The sequence below is a fragment of the Anomalospiza imberbis genome, chromosome 8 (assembly GCF_031753505.1).
Source record: "Anomalospiza imberbis isolate Cuckoo-Finch-1a 21T00152 chromosome 8, ASM3175350v1, whole genome shotgun sequence".
Taxonomy (NCBI): domain Eukaryota; kingdom Metazoa; phylum Chordata; class Aves; order Passeriformes; family Viduidae; genus Anomalospiza; species Anomalospiza imberbis.
The window spans coordinates 4,165,851-4,184,145 of record NC_089688.1 but is presented as its reverse complement, the minus strand read 5'-3'; the positions used below and the strand labels follow the sequence as shown (position 1 = coordinate 4,184,145).

At 43.0% G+C, this 18,295-nt stretch overlaps 1 protein-coding gene across 26 annotated transcripts in view; it reads left to right on the top strand.

Moving 5' to 3' along the window:
- PCDH15 (protocadherin related 15) overlaps positions 1–18,295 on the top strand; it is a 626,487-nt gene that overhangs the window by 591,341 nt on the left and 16,851 nt on the right. For all 26 annotated transcript variants that reach the window (XM_068197049.1, XM_068197046.1, XM_068197047.1 and 23 more), the window contains 3 exons: positions 7,762–7,938; positions 13,128–13,346; positions 16,142–16,252. In XM_068197049.1, the coding sequence (XP_068053150.1) occupies positions 7,762–7,938; positions 13,128–13,346; positions 16,142–16,252 (507 nt within the window). The remainder of the gene's footprint in view (positions 1–7,761; positions 7,939–13,127; positions 13,347–16,141; positions 16,253–18,295) is intronic.

Genomic DNA, 18,295 nt, shown 5'->3' with positions numbered 1-18,295 from the left:
TCTGTGATCTGTGAATTAAATTAGTCACTACACAGGCTACTCAGCTCTTTCTCCTCTCATTTTGGCAAATATTAATCCCTGAAAATAGAACATTTAGCCAAGAGTTGGTGATGGGGAATGTTAGGGTGGGGGGTACAGGAGTCATTTGTAGAATTAGAGTGATTTTTCACAATAAAATAAATAGCGGTTTAAATAACTTTGGAGAAGAAGTTATACCAGGTTTTGTCATTTTCAAGAGGAGTTATGAGGTGCTAAGAATTATATAATTCAGTTTTTCCACACTCAGCACAGCCAGAGATGGGTGGGAGTTAATGGTCCATACAAAGGGAGCAAAGCAGGGAAGAGGAGATTTAAAGCATCAATATTTGGCTTAGGAGTTTTTTGAGGAATACAATGGACTTGTCTTCCCTGAGAGTTCCAGTAGGATCTTTTGCAGTCATTCAGTGTTTTCCTCCAACTGCTTTAATTTAATCAAGCTTCTCATATTCTCTGGGCTGCACATCAATGTCCCATTTGCCATTTCTCTTGCTCACCTTAATTATGGCTGTACAGACAGACCCATTTCTGTCTGCTGCAAGAGGGGCAGAGAAAATAGGCTGAGGCTTCATGGAAAATTCAGTGTGTGCTCCTCTTCTTCAGAAAACTTGGTGGAGACAGATGATGGAGTGTTCTTGAAATATGGAAGTTTAGGGGAATGCTTGTTTGTTGGGCAAGGAACAGCATTTCATGGAATCATAGCATATACTCTGTTGGAGGCAAGCCAGAGGCATCATCAAATACCACTCCTGAAATAAAACAGCCAAAGTGGTTCTCAGAGCATTTAATTCCTTGGTTTTCACGTGGTCAGCACTTAAAGCTCTGCCTAAAGTCAGATAAGCCAGACAGCCAAGAGAGATCTGAGTTTCTTCCATCCTGCAGGGAAGAGAACTGTCTTGGAAAATAAATTCCTCTGTACACTCCTGTATAGATATCACATCAATTCCTCCGAACTGGAATAGTGGAGCGACTGAAAATGAGAGTTTGGATCAAATACAGAGAGTCACAGGGTGGCTGAGGCTGAAGGAGCTCATGGGCACCTGGTGGCACCTCCCTGCTCCAGCAGGGCCATCCCAGAGCTCAGGGCACAGCCCTGTGTGCACACAGCTCTGCACAGCCCCAGGGAGGAGAGCCCCCAGGCTCTGTGCACAATGTGCTCAGGGCTGGGCTCTGCCCAGGGAAGAAGTTGTGCCTCCTGTGCAGGGGGAATTGCTGGGCTCAGGCCCTGCCCGTGGCTCTGGTGCCATTGCTGGCCCCGGAGCAGAGCCTGGGCCCTGCTCTGCCCCTCCCTGCACACAGGGACAGCCAGGCCTGAGGGCCCCTCTCAGCTGGGGCTCCTCTCCAGGCTGAGCAGCCCCAGCTCCCTCAGCCTTCCCTGGGCACCCAGATGCTCCAGGCCCTTGCTCAGCTCCGGCAGCTCCTGGCCCTGCTGTGCTGAGCCTCCAGAGCTGGACACAGCACTCCAGAGGTGCCTCCAGGGCTGCCCACAGGGCCAGGATCCCTCCCTGTCCTGCTGCCAATGCTCTGCTGCTGCCCCTGGGATATCAGGATCCCCTGGTGCAGCTCTCCAGGCTTTCTCCCCTCACTTCAGCCATGCTTTTCTCAGTCAGTTTTATGTTCTGAAAAGAATGGGGCAGTTCCCCAGGTAAAGAAGATCCATGCTGAAACCCTCTAACACAATGCAGAAGTGGCCAGGCAGGCTTTTCCCTGACAATCCAAATGTAGAATCAAGTGCTGATTCTTGGAGTTATTGTTGAGGGAGTTTTTTTGGAATATAAACGTTGAACCTTCCAACTTAATGGTTTGCATATCTAAAGCTGACTGCCATCATTCTTCAAAGGAACTCTACTTAATGCACAGAAACTGTGCTGCACTTAAAAGAGATGTTATAAAATACTACAGCAGTAAATACTGCTGTAAATTATAGATCATAATATACAGCACATGTACATTGTGCATCACATAAGATTTTATGTCTAATCATAGTATATGAGACAATAAATTTTATATCTGGGAGCTGGAACATGCAGTTCAGGGAAGTGTTTCAGACGTGGATGATTTCCCTGCAGTTGTGTTTTTTCTTCTCCTCAGTCCCTGAACTGGTAAAAATTGAGCGCGTCTCAGCTGCAGGGTATAAATCACTCAGTCTTGTTACTCTTCCCACAGGAGAAGTCACATTCCCATGCTCACTGTAAGATTTTTGCCAGATAATTACTTAATTAAATCTAATTACAGGTGACTGGACTGTTTGCCCGTTGGGGTGGTGGCAGTGACCTTGCCCTTGAGCCCTTTCCACAGGTGGCACTTGGTTTCCTGCCCTTCATGAGAGGTTCCTGAGTCACAGGTCCAGCTGTATCTGCTTTGTACTTCACCCTTTACCTCTCTGACAGGAACAGTTTGGAGTCACTTTGCTCCTGTGCCTCCACTCCACCTCCCCTCCCCTTTTTCTTTGTCACTTCTTCACACTGTAATGTTTTATTCCAAATTAAATTGCAAACTTGGAAAAGGAATAGATTAGATAGTAACAGAATTGATTGAATTAGATAAAATCTGATGAAATAAACAGATTATGGGACATTTGCCACCAACTGGCTGTCTCCTGTTTCATGTCCAGCCAGTCTGGCTTTGCTGGGAAAGCGTCCCAGGGCTTGGTGCAGTGTTCACAGAGCCTGTTCCACCCTCCCTCCTGAGCAATCAGGATGATTAATAACTGCAGGCCACCTTTATTAAGTTGGGTAATAGAGACCCAAGCTTCTACAACTCCAGCTTTTCCACTTGCTGCTGGCCCTGGCAGCTGGGAAGCCCTGGTTCAGCGAGCTCCTGCTCTCCGTAACTCCCGGGGTTCTTGTGCTAATGGATCTCTCCAAAGCTCTCTTAATGCAGTGGATAAAGCTGTAAACTCCTCCTTTCCCCAGGAATTGCTGACAATTGCAGGAAAAGCCCTTTTGTGCTGAGATCTGGAGATTGTCCTCGGGGTCAGAGGGGAGATGTCTCTGAGTATTATTCTTTGGATGAGCGCAATGTTCCTTCAGCAACCAGGACAAATGAGGCTGAAATAAAAAGTTGGAGTGGGTGTAGGGGTTTTGGAAGGCAGGATTTTACAGGATGAGCAAAAGGGAAGGAAAGCAACTGCAGCAGTGTGTGAGAAAGCAAATTTCCTTTCTGGTGTGCAAACCAGTCTGCTTGTAGTGGTGCTGGGGTAACAGTGAGACTTGAATCTTAAAAGCCTTTTCCAACCTTAATTCTCTGCTTTTATAGGATTAGGATGAGTGGGTATGAAGGCATTGGCTCTGGGTTGTTTTCTAAATACTATTAATAATATTACTATGAAATATTATATATGTTATTCTATGCCAAGGGAATTGTCTCTGTGCTGCTCCTTCCTGCTGGACACAGGTGTGATAGAAAAATAGCCTTTGTAAAAGGCTGTTTTATAAAAAAAGTGATGTTTTTGGGCTTGGAATAAACCCTAGACACCACAGGATGAGCAGACCCTTCCTTGAGCTCTATTTATGTTGTGATAAGGAATCTGGGAGCTGGGGCTCCAGTGTATCTCCTCAATTCTATCACTGACTGCACCAGAGGGGCTGGAATTGGTCCTTGTCTCTTTAGGAAAGTCCAGTTGAAAATCCAGTGGTTTCATTGTCAATTATTAACCCCACAAAGACTCCACACAGCCAGAATTTGGCTGAAGTGGAGCAGCATTGAGGAGTTAATTAAAGCGCTTGAAAAGTGTGTATTGATGCTGATGGTGGGGGCTGGATGCTCTCAGCTCTGCGTGGTTGCCAAATTTTTGTTTTCAAGCACCTAGAATACAAATTTATCATTATTATTGCACCATGTTATTTTTGAGAAATAGAATTTTGGCCAACATTATGCATGATATTGAATCTTCAACACTGCTCACTCCAAGTCTTTGCTAATCTGAGTCCTGAAAGAATGTTTGGGGGCTTTTTTTCTTTCCATTTCTTAAAATGTTTTATGTGCTGCAAAGCCACAATAGGTTGTTAAATTCCTAAAGAACTTCTTGCAGTGATGCCAGGGTGAACCCCTAAATTTAATCCTGTGTTCTCCAGGGTCTTGTCTGCCTGGAAGGGGATACAGCAACCTCAGGTGTGGATTTAAACACATGGACATGGCAGTGAGTGCAGGCTGGGAATGTGGTACTTTATCCCAGATTTTGGGGTTTGATCTGCTGCTTTCAGGGATGTTCCAGGAAGGACCAGTTCAGGAATGTTCTGAAAGCCCCTTTCCAGTACCTACAGGGGATGTGCAAGATGGCTGGAGATGGGATTTTCACAAAATTGGGAAGTGCCAGGACACAGAGAATGGCTTCCCACTGCCAGAGGGCAGGGATGGATGGGATATTGGGAATCAGGAATTGCTCCCTGGGAGGGTGGGCAGGCCCTGGCACAGGGTGCCCAGAGAAGCTGTGGCTGCCCCTGGATCCCTGGCAGTGCCCAAGGCCAGGTTGGACTTTGGGGCTTGGAGCAGCCTGGGACAGTGGAAGGTGTCCCTGCCCATGGCAGGGGTGGCACTGGATGGGTTTTGAGGTCACTTCCAACCTAAATTATTCTGGGACTTCATGGGGCAGAATTCCCTAGCCAATGGACAGCTCAGCAGATCAACACCCCTATATTATTTTGCCTTTCCATTTATTTTGCATCTAAAAATGAAAAAAAAAAATCACCTCAGGATTTTCAGGGAACTTTGAGCCTCAGGATCCCTCAATAACAGAGCAACTCCTCTTGTCCAGTGTCACTGCTGGGAACTGGGAGAGCTGTGCTAATGGGGATGCATTGGGAGGCATTTCCCTCAGTACTGAGCAGCTCCTGTGGACTTGGAGCAGTTGGAAAGGCTCTTTACCTGTTCTGCTCCTGCTTCCACCTCTTACACACCACTTGGGGGAATGGGAATGAGCCTTGTGGGATTAACAATTAACAGACTAATTTTAATTTGAATTCTGCTGATCCATACAGCACAGCTGCGGTCACTGTTGTAATTTAATAGCAGGAATCTAAAATAAATTGTCTTTTGTGAGTACCACTGCAAGCAAGTGGCCATTTCCAGAGGAGTTCTAAAACACTACAGTGTTTTCAGCATCACAAATTCAGCTGAAGGATTTTTCAAACAGCTCTATAGGGAAATGCCCTATTTTTAACTGAATTCTTTAACCGCAGCTTTTCAGTCTTCAGTGTGATTTTATTCTCTGTTTTAAGCTAAACATGCAATTTGTGTGTTTCAAATTGAACACTGCTGCCATTCTGCTGGACTTTGTGGGGTTTCCTGCAATGTCAGTGTAGCCAATGGCTGCAATGTACCCATTTCTCAGGAAGTGATATCACAGAATTCCAGACTGGCTTGGGTTGGAAGGGACCTCCACACCCATCTCATACCAGCCCTGCCATGGCAGGGACACCTTCCACTGTCCCAGGTGGCTCCAAGCCCCAAAGTCCAACCTGGCCTTGGGCACTGCCAGGGATCCAGGGACAGCCACAGCTGCTCTGAGCACCCTGTGCCAGGGCCTGCCCACCCTCCCAGGGAACAATTCCTGATTCCCAATATCCCATCCATCCCTGCCCTCTGGCAGTGGGAAGCCATTCCCTCTGTCCTGTCCTTCCATCCCTTTCCCAAACATTCTGTTTGTTCTTCAGTTTTAACAATGTTTTAGACAAAGATATTCTCCAATGCAATGAATTCCAGCAGGATGCCAGGAATTACTGAGGAAAGGGAATGTTGTTACTGATTCTGCCAGAAGTGATCCCCCATTATAACTTTCCAACCTGATGGAGCACTTCTGTCTTGGGTGTAATAAGAGTTCTGTACAAGGAAACAGGGACAGACCAAGGGGAAACGGCCTCAAGCTGTGCCGGGGGACGCTCAGCTTGGACAGCAGCAGGAATTTCTACATGGAAAGGGTGCTCAGGCCTTGGCAGGGGCTGCCCAGGGAGCTTTGGAGTGCCCATCCCTGCAGGTGTCCAAGGGAGGGCTGGAGGTGGCACTCAGTGCTCTGGGCTGGGGACAAGGTGGGCATCAGGCACAGGCTGGATTCTGGAATTCTGTGATTCCATGAAAAGCATCTCCTCCTGCAGCAAAATTGAATGCTAGTTATGGAGGCAAGTCCTTTACACATTTGTTCTACCTGATACCTTGTGCCAAACACCCATCTTGGAATGGTTGTGGTTTCTTTTTAGCCATTTACACTTCCATCATGTTTGGTGGGGTTTTTTAGTAATCTCCATATCTCAGATTGGTCCTGTCAGGTTTTTCCTGGGGGAATTATTGCTGAGGTGTCTGTGACAGGTTCTCACCTTGGCTGCCAGTGCAGAGCATGCCAGAAGCAGAGATAAGCAGAGTTCTCCATATCTGCAAACAACAGGAGAGCTTGTTTAGAGGACAGCACTCCACAAGCACTGTGTCAGCCAATCTGTATCCCTATTTTCTCTGCAGTAATTCCATATATTCACTCCTCAGGTATGACCTGGCTCTGACATACTTGAATTTTTCAAAATCTTATAAAAAAGCTTAAAAGCTTACAACGGGTTTTAAGGGCACACTAAATTTCCAAACAAAGAGAAGAGATGTTCTTTGGATAAATGTGAATCAGAAGTCTTGAAAAATCAGGAGCTGCTGAAAATCTTGTGTCAGGAAAAAAAAATACAACAGCAAAAAATGTAACATCAGCAACTACAGAAGATTTTGTGTTGAACAAGTGACACCTTAAAGTCACTGATGTCCTTTTTTGTGGGAGATATGTCTTCATCCAGACCCTGGTGCATCCTTGATGGATCAGGCCACACATTCCCTGGAGTTCCCCTGATTTTGCCTCCCAACTCAGCTATTGCTTTTTTGATTTTCTGATCGTATCAATTACCCCAGGAAATTCTATATTTTCTTGTAAGTTCAGATGGAACTTTTCCATTTCCAAATGCTCTGGTTTATTTCTCCCTCCTTTTTTTTTTACTCAGAGTTGATGGTATTTGCATTTATGCCTTTGTTTATAAAACTCTCAGTGGGCTTTGAGTGAACCTTTCTTGGTCCTGCGTTGGAAACCTCATCAACCATTAGCAAGTCTGGGTGTTGTTGTTGTTTTTGTTGTTATTGTTGTTACCTCTAAATTCTGTCAGCCTTTCTTTCCCCTGCTTGTGGAATCCTGCTGCAGTTTATTTGATTTTATTTCCTGTGGTAAAAGTGTCAGCCCAATATTCCAATTTCCTCCTGCCTGTAAAACCTGGTGCCTTTTGGAGCAGCAGGTATTGCAGCCCCAGAAATGTTGTGTGATATCTGAGGCCTGGATGAAATATCCCACCAAAAACTGTTCAAGTGGTTGTTTCTCTGGGTGAAAATTTATGGAATGCACCCTGTGGAAGGCTGGAATGGAAGTGCTGGAATCATATAACTTAATAAAAGGCTGACAGGGGGATTTTGTGTGAAATAAGGTGATGATTCCCGTGAGCCATTTAAAACTCAGCTGGAGTCATAAATACAAAGAGCTGAACTTAAGGACACAATTTCTGAAGACCTCCCCAAGCATTGCTGAGCTTTTCTCAGGAGTTCAGCATTTCAGAGGTTATGTGGAGCAGCAATTCCTATTTAAAAGTGCTCTGAAGGTCAAAATCCTTCTCATCCTATGGGTTTTGCCTATCAGTACCTCATTTGGGCTGGGGTCAGTGGTGAGCGGCACAAATCAATCACTGCAGCTTTCCAGCTCCCTCTTCCCTTTAGGATTTTGGAACGCTACGTCCAAGACCAGATTCCAGGGGCGACGGTCGTGGTGGAATCCATCGGAGCACGGAGGTTTGGAGATGGATATTCTGAGGAGGATTACACCAAGTCCGACCTTATGGTCTATGCCATCGACCCACAAACCAACAGAGCCATCATGAGGAACGAACTTTTTAAGTGAGTGTTTGTTTTATTGATCTCTCTCTGTTTCCATGGATTGTTTGGGAATCTGTTGGTCTGTTAGAAACCGGTTCAGCGTAACAGGAACAGAAAAATCCATTGAAACAGCTGCTATGTGGATATCCCCTATGGATACCTTGGGAATTTGCCACTTCCTAGTTCAGTCCAGTGCCTTGGGCTAAACTGTCCCAAACCATATCATTTAGACATTGTCACCATGACAGCTTGTAATGGGTTCTGTCCACCCTGTGGAGGAGCCTCCTACTGAAATTCCTTCAAGGAATTTCCTTCGTATGTACGCAAGGTCCTGTGTGATCTTCAGGCTTTGGTGCTGCAGTGTTGACCTTCAGGCTTCCCACAGTTTCTATTTAAAGCTTGAATCCATTTTTCAAGGGAAGGGAAGGAGCAGAGGTGGTTTGCACCTCATGTAAAACACAAACTGGGACATGACCCAGTGCACACCTCCACACAGGAGATCAGGCTCTTCAAAATGCAAATCAGGTTCTTATTCTAAAGAAAAAAACAACCTTTTTTGGTTTGTTTATTTTTTGCACGTGTTCCACCTTGGTGTTGGTTTTTCTCTTGGTGAGAGCTTCACCAGGCTCTCCCTGTGCTGAGCACATCCTCAGCAGCCTGGCAGGAAAAGGCTGCAAACCACAGCAGGGAAATAAGGTTGGAAAAGGGCTGCTTCTCCTGAGCTCTTGGTGGTGTGTAGGTGAATGGCAGCATAGGAAATTTCTGCAGATATTCAGATCTTGTAGGCTAGGAAAGATCACTGGGATCAGTCTGAGCAAGTGGGACCTCTCCAAATTAATTCTGAACATACCTGTCAGCAAAGCAACTTCACCAGCCAATCCAATGAACTACAGCTTGGGGGTTGTTATTGCAGGCTAATTCCCTGTGAAAAATTAGGCCTTTTTTCTTTTTTTCATTTTTTTCATTTTTCCAGGCTCAGTTTTATTATAATTTCTTGTGCTAAATTAAAGCAGCCATTGGTGCTTTTAATTTCTGGGTCCCACCAAGGTCTAGGCTCATGTTCACATCATCCTCTGTATTTTTATTCTTGAGAAGTTCTGCTCTGGGCTATGTTTTTATTCTTTTAATACTTGAAGTTTTCTCTGAACCCACTCCAGTCTCCCAGCATCATTTTTCTGAAGTAGGAATATACAAAAATAAATATTTTATATAAAAATGTATATTAAATATAATTAATAGCAATAGTTATTAGCTTTCAGGAGGGTATCAATAGAGCCTCCTTTCTTCTCCTGATATTTGTTTTTAAGTATCCCCATGGTCTTTCAGTCTTTTCAGGCCTCAGTGATACTCAGTGGGGGTTTGTGGTCACTTTTCCAGTATTGGTCATTCCCAGAAGAGTCATTGTGATCTTTTCCCAGTTTTATTCAAGATTCTGACCCTTTCCCTCCTCCCTTTGGAAAACTCTCAGTAAATCCACTACTATCAGGATATGAAAATCAGCTGTTATCTGAACAGGGAGGCAGTTGGCTCTTTGAATTTCAGGAAAAATAAACTTTTCCCTTTGCAGACTCTCTTCATGGTCAGAAGAAAATGTCCCTCTTCATTTTGGCACCCTTTCAAAATATTGGAATATCTTTTTTAGGGATGTTCAGCTGTCTAGTGAAGTATCCAGAGCAGAATAGAGTTAAGATGGGTTAAAAATCAGATTTTCCAACAGCAAGGGAAGGGGGATTCATCTGAGAAACAACTTCATTAAAATGCTCCCTGTGCCTGCAAATTCAGCTTTTTAGGCGCTTTTTTACTTCTCTTCAAAAGCTTTTAAGTATTTAAATCAGCAAAATCCCAGGGAATGCTTCCTTGACTTTAGGGTAGAGGCGAGTGGCTGTCAGCTCACTGCAGTAAGGAGAGCGAGTTTTGCAGGGGGAGTTCCCAAGTTTTCACTGGAAAGTGGGAGAACCTCAGGATATTTGGGCCAGGGATATACCCAAATCCACAAAGATTTTAACCTCCTAAAAAGATAAAGGTCCCTCCTGGGAGTTGGATTTCAGAGAGATGGCTCTGGGTTCTTCCTGCCATAGTCAGAGGACACTTTAGCAGTGGTTGTCCCCTCAGTGGGAAGCCACGAGTCCCAACCACCCTTCTGCCAGCCAAGAGTCTGCTCTGGATCTGATAGAAAAGGGACTGGGGGAGAAAGGATCATTTCATTAACTGGATATGATGGGAGAAATGTTAATAAGTCCGAAAGAAACAGAACATCCTGTTTTACTAAAAAATAAATTTAAAAAAAATCCTATGTAATTAAAAATTAAATGGTTTACCGAAATATTTAATTACCATTAAGGAAGATAAATTCCCACAGGTGATTTTCCAAGTGTTCAATCAACAATTTCAACAACAGCACAGAATTAGTGACTTCTGCCAGCTGGGATTTTTATACAGCTCACCAAATGATTGTGTATTGGAAGATACCTGTGGCTTTTCCAGAATGGGCTTTTTTGGGAACACCTGCTGTGTTCCTGCTTCTAAACCAGAGTGGAGGCTCTGATTTAACGGAATTTCTTGTGAACCTGTCACTGTTTGAAAACAATTATTTCTGAAGGTCGAATGCGAGGGGAATTGAGGATGAAGTGGAACAGCAGGTGGAGAACTGCAGGGATACAGGAGTCAGGGATCCAAACCCAAAGCAGCTGGAGCTGGGAGAAGGGGGTGGACACAGCAGCTCACCAAGCAGCAGCTGAACAGTCACAGTTGTCACCATGAGAAGCAAACCCCACTGAACCAAAGCATGAAGGTCCCGTAATCCATAATATAAATCCCAAAATAATTCCAGGGAAATGTTTGCCTGGAAAACCAAGGCATGATTTAGAAGTCATGGATGTAGCAGCTAGTGCCAGGGGGTAAAACCGGTATCTCTCAAGATATGCAGAATTTTTCTTGTCCTGTACTTTGTAAAACTGATACACAACGAGAGATCTGTATTTTCCTTCAGATTGTTATGGTTGATTACTGAAGTTTTTATTAATCAAGGATCTCATAAAACAGAGTCATCCAGATTGGAAAGAACCTCTGAGCTCATCAGCTCCAACACTTAACCCAGCATTTCCAAGCGCACCACTAAACCATGTCCTCACATCCACACATTTATGGAAGACCTCCAGGGATGGGCACTCCAAAGCTCCCTGGGCAGCCCTTGCCAAGGCCTGAGCACCCTTTCCATGCAGAAATTCCTGCTGCTGTCCAAGCTGAGCCTCCCCTGGCACAGCTCGAGGCTGTTTCCTCTTGGCCTGTCCCTGTTCCCTGGCAGCAGAGCCCGACCCCCCTGGCTGTCCCCTCCTGTCAGGAGTTGTGCAGAGCCACAAGGTCCCCCCTGAGCCTCCTTTTCTCCAGGCTGAGCCCCTTCCCAGCTCCCTCAGCCACTCCTCCTCTGATTTTTGCTCCTAATTTGATTACACCCCAAAAAATGGGTCTGAATAGCACCTGTACTTCACTATGTTCTCCCTCTTCTACAAACCCTAAAGGACTCTGAAGCCACTCAGACAATTTCCCAGACTGAAACGTTCAGCCTCTTTCCTATCTTTTAAAGGGAAGAGGCTTTGATTTATTGGAGCATAAAAACCAGTTGAATGCAGCAAATTCCTCCTGCATAAATTAAGTGGAAAATGTCCCCTGTTAAAAGAAACTGTGTGAAGCTCCTGCACAACGTGTCAGGTTCCATCACGGAGTAAACGCTCACGGCTGAGTTACGAACCTGTTAAAAAGGCTCTGTCGGGAAAATGCCAGCGGAATTTCAACGGGGAGATGGTTAAAATCATACAGGGATTTAATGTGTCCTGCTGGGAAGGCTTTTGCCAGCTCAAAGGATGTGGGACATGCACCAGTGACATCTAGTGAGCAGCAAGAGAATGTTTATGTCCACTTTATGCCATCATTTAGGTTGGAAAAGGGATTTTTTTATCAAGTACCAAGGAAATGGTTTGTGGAAGACGTCAGGAATGGGAATTATTCCAGACACCTTTGTTAGGGTGGGGGTGAGCAGCTTTTTTGCCCTCAGTATCATGAAACCAGCCCAAATTCATCATTGAGGACAAGCTGTTCTGCCTGTGACAAGATCCAGTTCATCCATTACACACCCAGAGCAGAGTGGATTCTCCCTAAAATTCCAAAATAATGAAAAAAAAAAAAAAAAAACAGGGACAAGAACTGCTACAAGGATTTATCAGGAAATTAATCTGAGGGGAGTCAATTGTAAGAAATTACCACCCTTGAAGAAAGGTCTTTGAGGAGTGGAATTTCTGTCTCGTGATCAGAGTAAGGAAATCAAAGCTATCTCTGGCTTTCTTTAGACATTTAGAGTTTATACACAAAAATTCTTACAGAAGTTTTTTGTTGTTTTTTTATTTGACATTTTCTGGAGGGTTTTTCCCCTTAATCTTTCTCCAGGAGAACCACTGTATGTGTAAGGATCTGGAATTCTGCTATAGCTCCCACCTTTTAGGATCCTCCATCCTAACACATCTCCTACTTTGGACTTTGGAGCTCGACAGCTTGTGAGACACGCAGTCTTCACTTCTGGAGTGATCCAAGGATTTTTATTTTCCTTTAGAAGTTAAAGCCTTGGACAATGTATTTTTGTCCAACCAGCCAAAGAATTTCCCTAAGGAGCTCAGCAAATCCTCTAAAAATTGCCTGATTTTAGGGTAACAGCAACCATGGAATCATTAAGGGTGGAAAAGACATCTGAGGTCATCAAATCCAACATCCCCAGCACTGCCAAGGCCACCACTGCCCCATGTCCCCAAGTGCCACATCCACAGGGTTTTTGAACACTTCCAGGGATGGTGACTCTGCCACTGCCTTGGTGATCTTTTGGGCAGAGTGGTCCTTAGGGATGTGTTCAGGAAGGATTGGTTGATCCTTGGGATCAAAGCAGAGAAGGAAGAGCATAAAGCAAGGCCTTTGTGATGCCAGCGAGAAATCTGTGCTCCTGGAAACCAGGATGAGCTCACCTCAGCCCTCCTTTTCGGTGTTTAAACTGTGTCCTGGTGTTAAGTACATTGGAATTGTCCCTAGCACTGGGATTACAGGGAATTGCCACTATTCCAAAGCCCACAAAGACGACGTATGTGCTTTATTGGGCTATTTATCTGCCCTAATTAAAACTCTTTTCACAAACTTGGCCCTAACAGTGGGGTGTTTTTGCACCATTGAAGGTTCCTGGATGGCAAACTTCTGGATATCAACAAGGAGTTCCAGCCCTACCTGGGCCAGGGCGGGCGAATCCTGGAGATCCGCACGCCGGACGTGGTGGCCAACGTGAAGAAGCAGGCGCAGGCTGTGGGCTACACGGAGGGCGCACTGCTGGCCCTGGCTATCATCATCATCCTGTGCTGCATGCCAGCCATCCTCATCGTCATGGTCAGCTACCGGCAGTGAGTACCCTCCTTCTCCTCCTCTCCCAGGGCTTGTAACGTCATAGTAGAGGTGCTGCATTTCATAGTGGAGCCGCTTCGACGGTTATTCATCTTTTCGAGAATAATTTCTATTTATTATTGCCTGTTTCTAGAATATTTTGTATATATTAACTAGATTTCTAGTATATAAATTAATTTCTGGGTTTAATCCCCTTCTCACCACAAGGGTTGCTCAATGCTTGGTATGATGAACACAGGAAGTGCATCCTGGGTTTCCTAACACAGTGCAGGATTTTTGTGCCAAAACACCAGCTCAAAACCCAAGTGTTGGACACAGAAGTGAAGATTCAGAGCTGAATTCCATACCAAAAAAAAAAAAAAAAGATTGAAGTAAAAGGTGCTTTTTCAAGAAATGAATCAAAAATCAAATTAGAGGATTCCAATGTTTTTGCTTAAATCCTAAAATATTTTTCCCTGAGCTTCTTAATTGCAAATGTTTCCTGGAGAGTTGGTTTTCTGCCATTGTAGGGCAACATCGGAGATACTTTTTGATATTTCCTCTTGCCTGTTATACACTGAAGAGATTCCAGTAATTGGCTGATAAATTAATTCAAATCAACATCTGCAACAAGTTCCTTTCAATGAAAATTTTCAGGTCTGCTCATATTTAAAATTGCTGCATTTGGACTTAAAGGCTCCATATCTATTCATTTATTTATTTAGATAGACATATAGCTATATATTCATAAATTTATTCTCTAATTAAAAATTACATTCATAAATTTACGTATACATTATATTCCGGTTCACAGATTTATAAATCCATTTATTCACTGATTTATTCTTTAATTAATGATTATATTCACATCCCCTTTTCTCCATTTTGGGTGAAGAAAAAAAAACTTTTAAAGAAGTTTGGAAGAGCTTGACCAAATTCTGCACCATTGGGATGGCAGATCATTCCCAAACTTCCTTCCCCAGAATTCTATGGAAAAGTTGCTTCCATGAGCCAGATCATCTTGCAATTAATTGGTGGCTGTTATCTGAATTGCAGATTCCTTAAAGAAATGAAGCAGCCTCATTTTTCCTTGGCATCTGTTAGATTATCTAAACATCATCAATCTCTTTTAGGAGCTCTCAGGAATCTGCTTAAATTAATTTCATCCAAAAATCCCATTTTCCCAATATAGAAATCTGACTTGGAGTGGGATTTATAGCAGCCCCTTGCAAATAAATTGTATTTTTTTGAAGAGTGACAAAGAAAATGAAAGGAATTTTAGAGGTAAATTAAAATTCCGAGCCTTGTGGTTTGTTTTTGCATTCCAGCCTTTTTCACTCCTTTTCCAAAGGAATCTCGGTATTTTTCCTAAAATATTTCTTTAATAATAAATCTAAAAATGACTCCTTTGAAATCCAGTATCCAGCACAAACCTGTAAGGTACTTATAAATGATTTATTATTTACTAATCACAAAGGAATGGCATTTTCTAAATAATAACCAAAAATTATGCTCCTTCATTATTAAAAATATTTTATATAATACAGCTTTTAAATATGCTAAAATGAGAAAATATAAATAAAATAATAATTATATTGTTTATATTGTTATATAAAATGATTCAATATAAAGAGACAAGTCTAAAAATGTGCCTGCTAAAGAAAAAACAGGAGAAATATTCATGTTTTCGTGTCTTGTTTTCATTCCCTGCTGTAATTCGTATTTCTGCTGACTACAGAATTGTTTCCAGGGGATCAAAAATAGCAGCCAAATGCTGTTCAGCTCTGGAAGTTCTGATTCTTGAAACAAGTCGTTAATTCTGGAATTTGATGTGTGGAATAATTAAGTAGCCTGTAGTTTATTGCTCCTGTTACAGTCACTGTTATGGGCAGTTGTTGGAAGCAGAATTTATTTAACCTTTCTTTTTATCTCTTTTTTTGCAACCAAACAGATTCAAAGAGTAAGTATTTATTTCCAACTTTGTTTCTTCCAGCTTGCACAGGAATACTGACAAATTTTGTTCTCAACATTTATGAACTATAAGGGTTTTTTTAAATTCCTATAGTCAATTTGCTCCTGAACTCCTGCTGTGATAAGTTTAAAAGTGATTTATTTTTATGGCTGCTTGGTGTCTTTGGGGTATATCAGCCACATCACCATGGTGGTGCTCCCCAAAGGAGGAGCTTTGTTTTCTAGACAGGAACAGATTTTTTTTCCACAGTGATTTTACTCCATATAAAAAATTCTAATATTTTTTTTTTAAGAATTTATTTTCAGGAAAAAACATTATTGAACAAAAATTTCCCAGCCAACTCCATTAAGAAAAAACAAGTTGTGAGTGGTCAAGGGGGAGTGGCATCAAACTGAAAGAAATCGATTTAGATGGGATTTTGGGAAGGAATTCCCTGGGAGGGTGGGCAGGCCCTGGCACAGGGTGCCCAGAGCAGCTGTGGCTGCCCCTGGATCCCTGGCAGTGCCCAAGGCCAGGTTGGACTTTGGGGCTTGGAGCAGCCTGGGACAGTGGAAGGTGTCCCTGCCCAGGGCAAGGGGTGACACCGGATGGACTTTAAGGTCCCTCCCAACCCAAACCATTCTGGGATCTGAGAAGCTTTGGGATTCCACCAAAACAGAACAACCGGGAGCTGAAAAATCCAGGAGAGGATAATCGTGTTGTTACTTTGATGAAGACAAAATCCAGGGATGTTTATTAACCACAGGGCAAAAACATAGAAAACCTCACATTTGGGCTTGCTTTGGGGCACGTTTTGGGGTGTTCCTGATGAGCGTTTCTCCTTCCCCCCGTGGCTCTCCAAAGGCGACAGGCTGAGTGTGCCAAGACTGCGAGGATCCAGATGGCTCTGCCAGCAGGAAAACCAGCTGGAGCCGCGGCCAACAACCTCTATGAGGAGCTTGGAGACAGCACCATGTGAGTATTCCTTGAGATCCAACCAGAAAATCACTGCCCATCATGTAATGGGATGGGTTTTAAGGTCCCTCCCAATCCAAACTACTTTGGGTTTCTATAAATTCACTTCATGCAGTCTCTGTGTAGATTTTCTTCATTCCCCAGCTGCTTGGGGTTCTCCAACATCCAGAAAAGAAATAGGCTGGCTCTGGAAGGTGGGAAAAAGAATTTAATCTTCTTCTAATGCATGGGGGAACCTTTTACAGACTTTAAGTGGGCCAAAAGGTCTCACCAGATGTTTTTCCTAAGAGCAAGATCCTACAGCAGGTCACTGCTGCCAGGACTGGATTCCTTGGCACATCCAGGCCAGCACTCGGTGTTTTGCAAAGCTGTTGACTAAACACATCCAATAAAATTCATTCTTATCCATTGCACTCATCTGAATTGATAATTTCCTGAAAATTTCTGCCCCAAAGTCTTCATTTCCTATAGTAAAATGTGTTCCGTTTGTTGGGTTTTTTTGTTCTAAATTTAAACCTCTTTAAAAATTGAATTTAAAGGAACTATCAAAGCAAAGAAACCCGTGGTAGCTCAATAAACTCATCTTTTACCTCTTACATGCTCATAAAATAATAATCTTGCAAGGCTGCCTCTCTTTTCATGCCTCTGTAAACCTGAGGTTGATGGACTCCAATAACAATTTACCTCTCAGTAGGAAAATATTCCAGCCAATTATTATTTGTTTGATACTGGGGGCTTTGTTTGATAAGCTTTGCCACACTTCCTCATCTCTGTTTATACTCGAAAACCAAGGAGTGCTGAAGAGCCCAGCTTGAATAATATTTGGAGCAGGTAGGGAGTGAGTGGATGGTGGAAATGAGGATTGCTCAGTTTTCAATCATGATTTGTTTTGCCCAGAAAGTTGAAATTTTCCAGCTGCTGTGATGGAGTTTATAAAATATTACAGGGCCATGACAGAGCTTTAACTCTTGGACAACTGGGTGCAGTCTCTGCATGGGGAATAATTCCAGGGCTTGAGCTTTTCTGGATAAATAGGGGGCTAAAAAATGGCTGGGAGCAGAAATAGTTTCTCCTAAGGGCTGAATTTTTGACTTTGTCAAGTTATGCTTGGGCAGGAAGGGAGGAAGAACATGTGGAATAAAGTTTTTCTGGAATGGGAGCACTTCTGTTTGTGAGTCACATCTGTACCCTTATGCAGGGAGGTGCCATCTGGATAAAATTCATCCTTTTTTACATTAAACCAAATTTCTGCTGAAATTAATTATGTGATGCTGAACCCAGAAAAAGCCTTTTATGCTGTGCTTTATCTGCAAAGGTTTTTTGGGGTTTAGTACTGCCCCAAAGAGCTGCCAGTTCCCAGATCTGCAGTATTGACTTTGAGGCTTAGCTTTATGTTAATTTGGACAAAAAATAGTCTTCATTGCACCAAAAAGGTGCTGTAGTTGGAATATTTTTTCTCAGATGTCTTTGCATACAACCAAGGCTTATCTGTCATGCTGAGGAACTGATTAAACACAAAAATCCTTCAAAGATAAGTCAAAATCCATAGGATTTGCAAGAAAATAACAGGCTTCAATAAATATAATTACAAAATAACTTTTTCTTTCCCATTAAATATTTTACTGCAGGGCACAGGTATACCTTAGGAAATTCTTATTTGGGAAAAATCTTTTATTGCCATTTTTCATGAGTTTTAGTACATTGTTCCCTGTTTTAGTTGTCCTAAGTCTGTCATCTTTCATTTGCAGTGTCTTGTTTGCTTTCTTTGGTGTTTATAGCGAATGAAATGGAACAAAGCTCTTTAGTTTTAAATCTGCCTTGTCTCACCATTTTCATTTTCCCCTGTCTCTGGATCCTTAGGCATCAGTAAGTAAGCTTATTTCATTTTCTTAATATTTGTAGCTAGTAGAAATTAGTTAATTTCCCTTCCAGCAATTCCCATCCAACCTTGCAAGGTGAAGTTCATATTTTATTTGTCCATTGAGCAGGAAAGACATTTACTGGGAAGTTCCAATACTTCTGTACTTCTTTATCTCTCTTCTT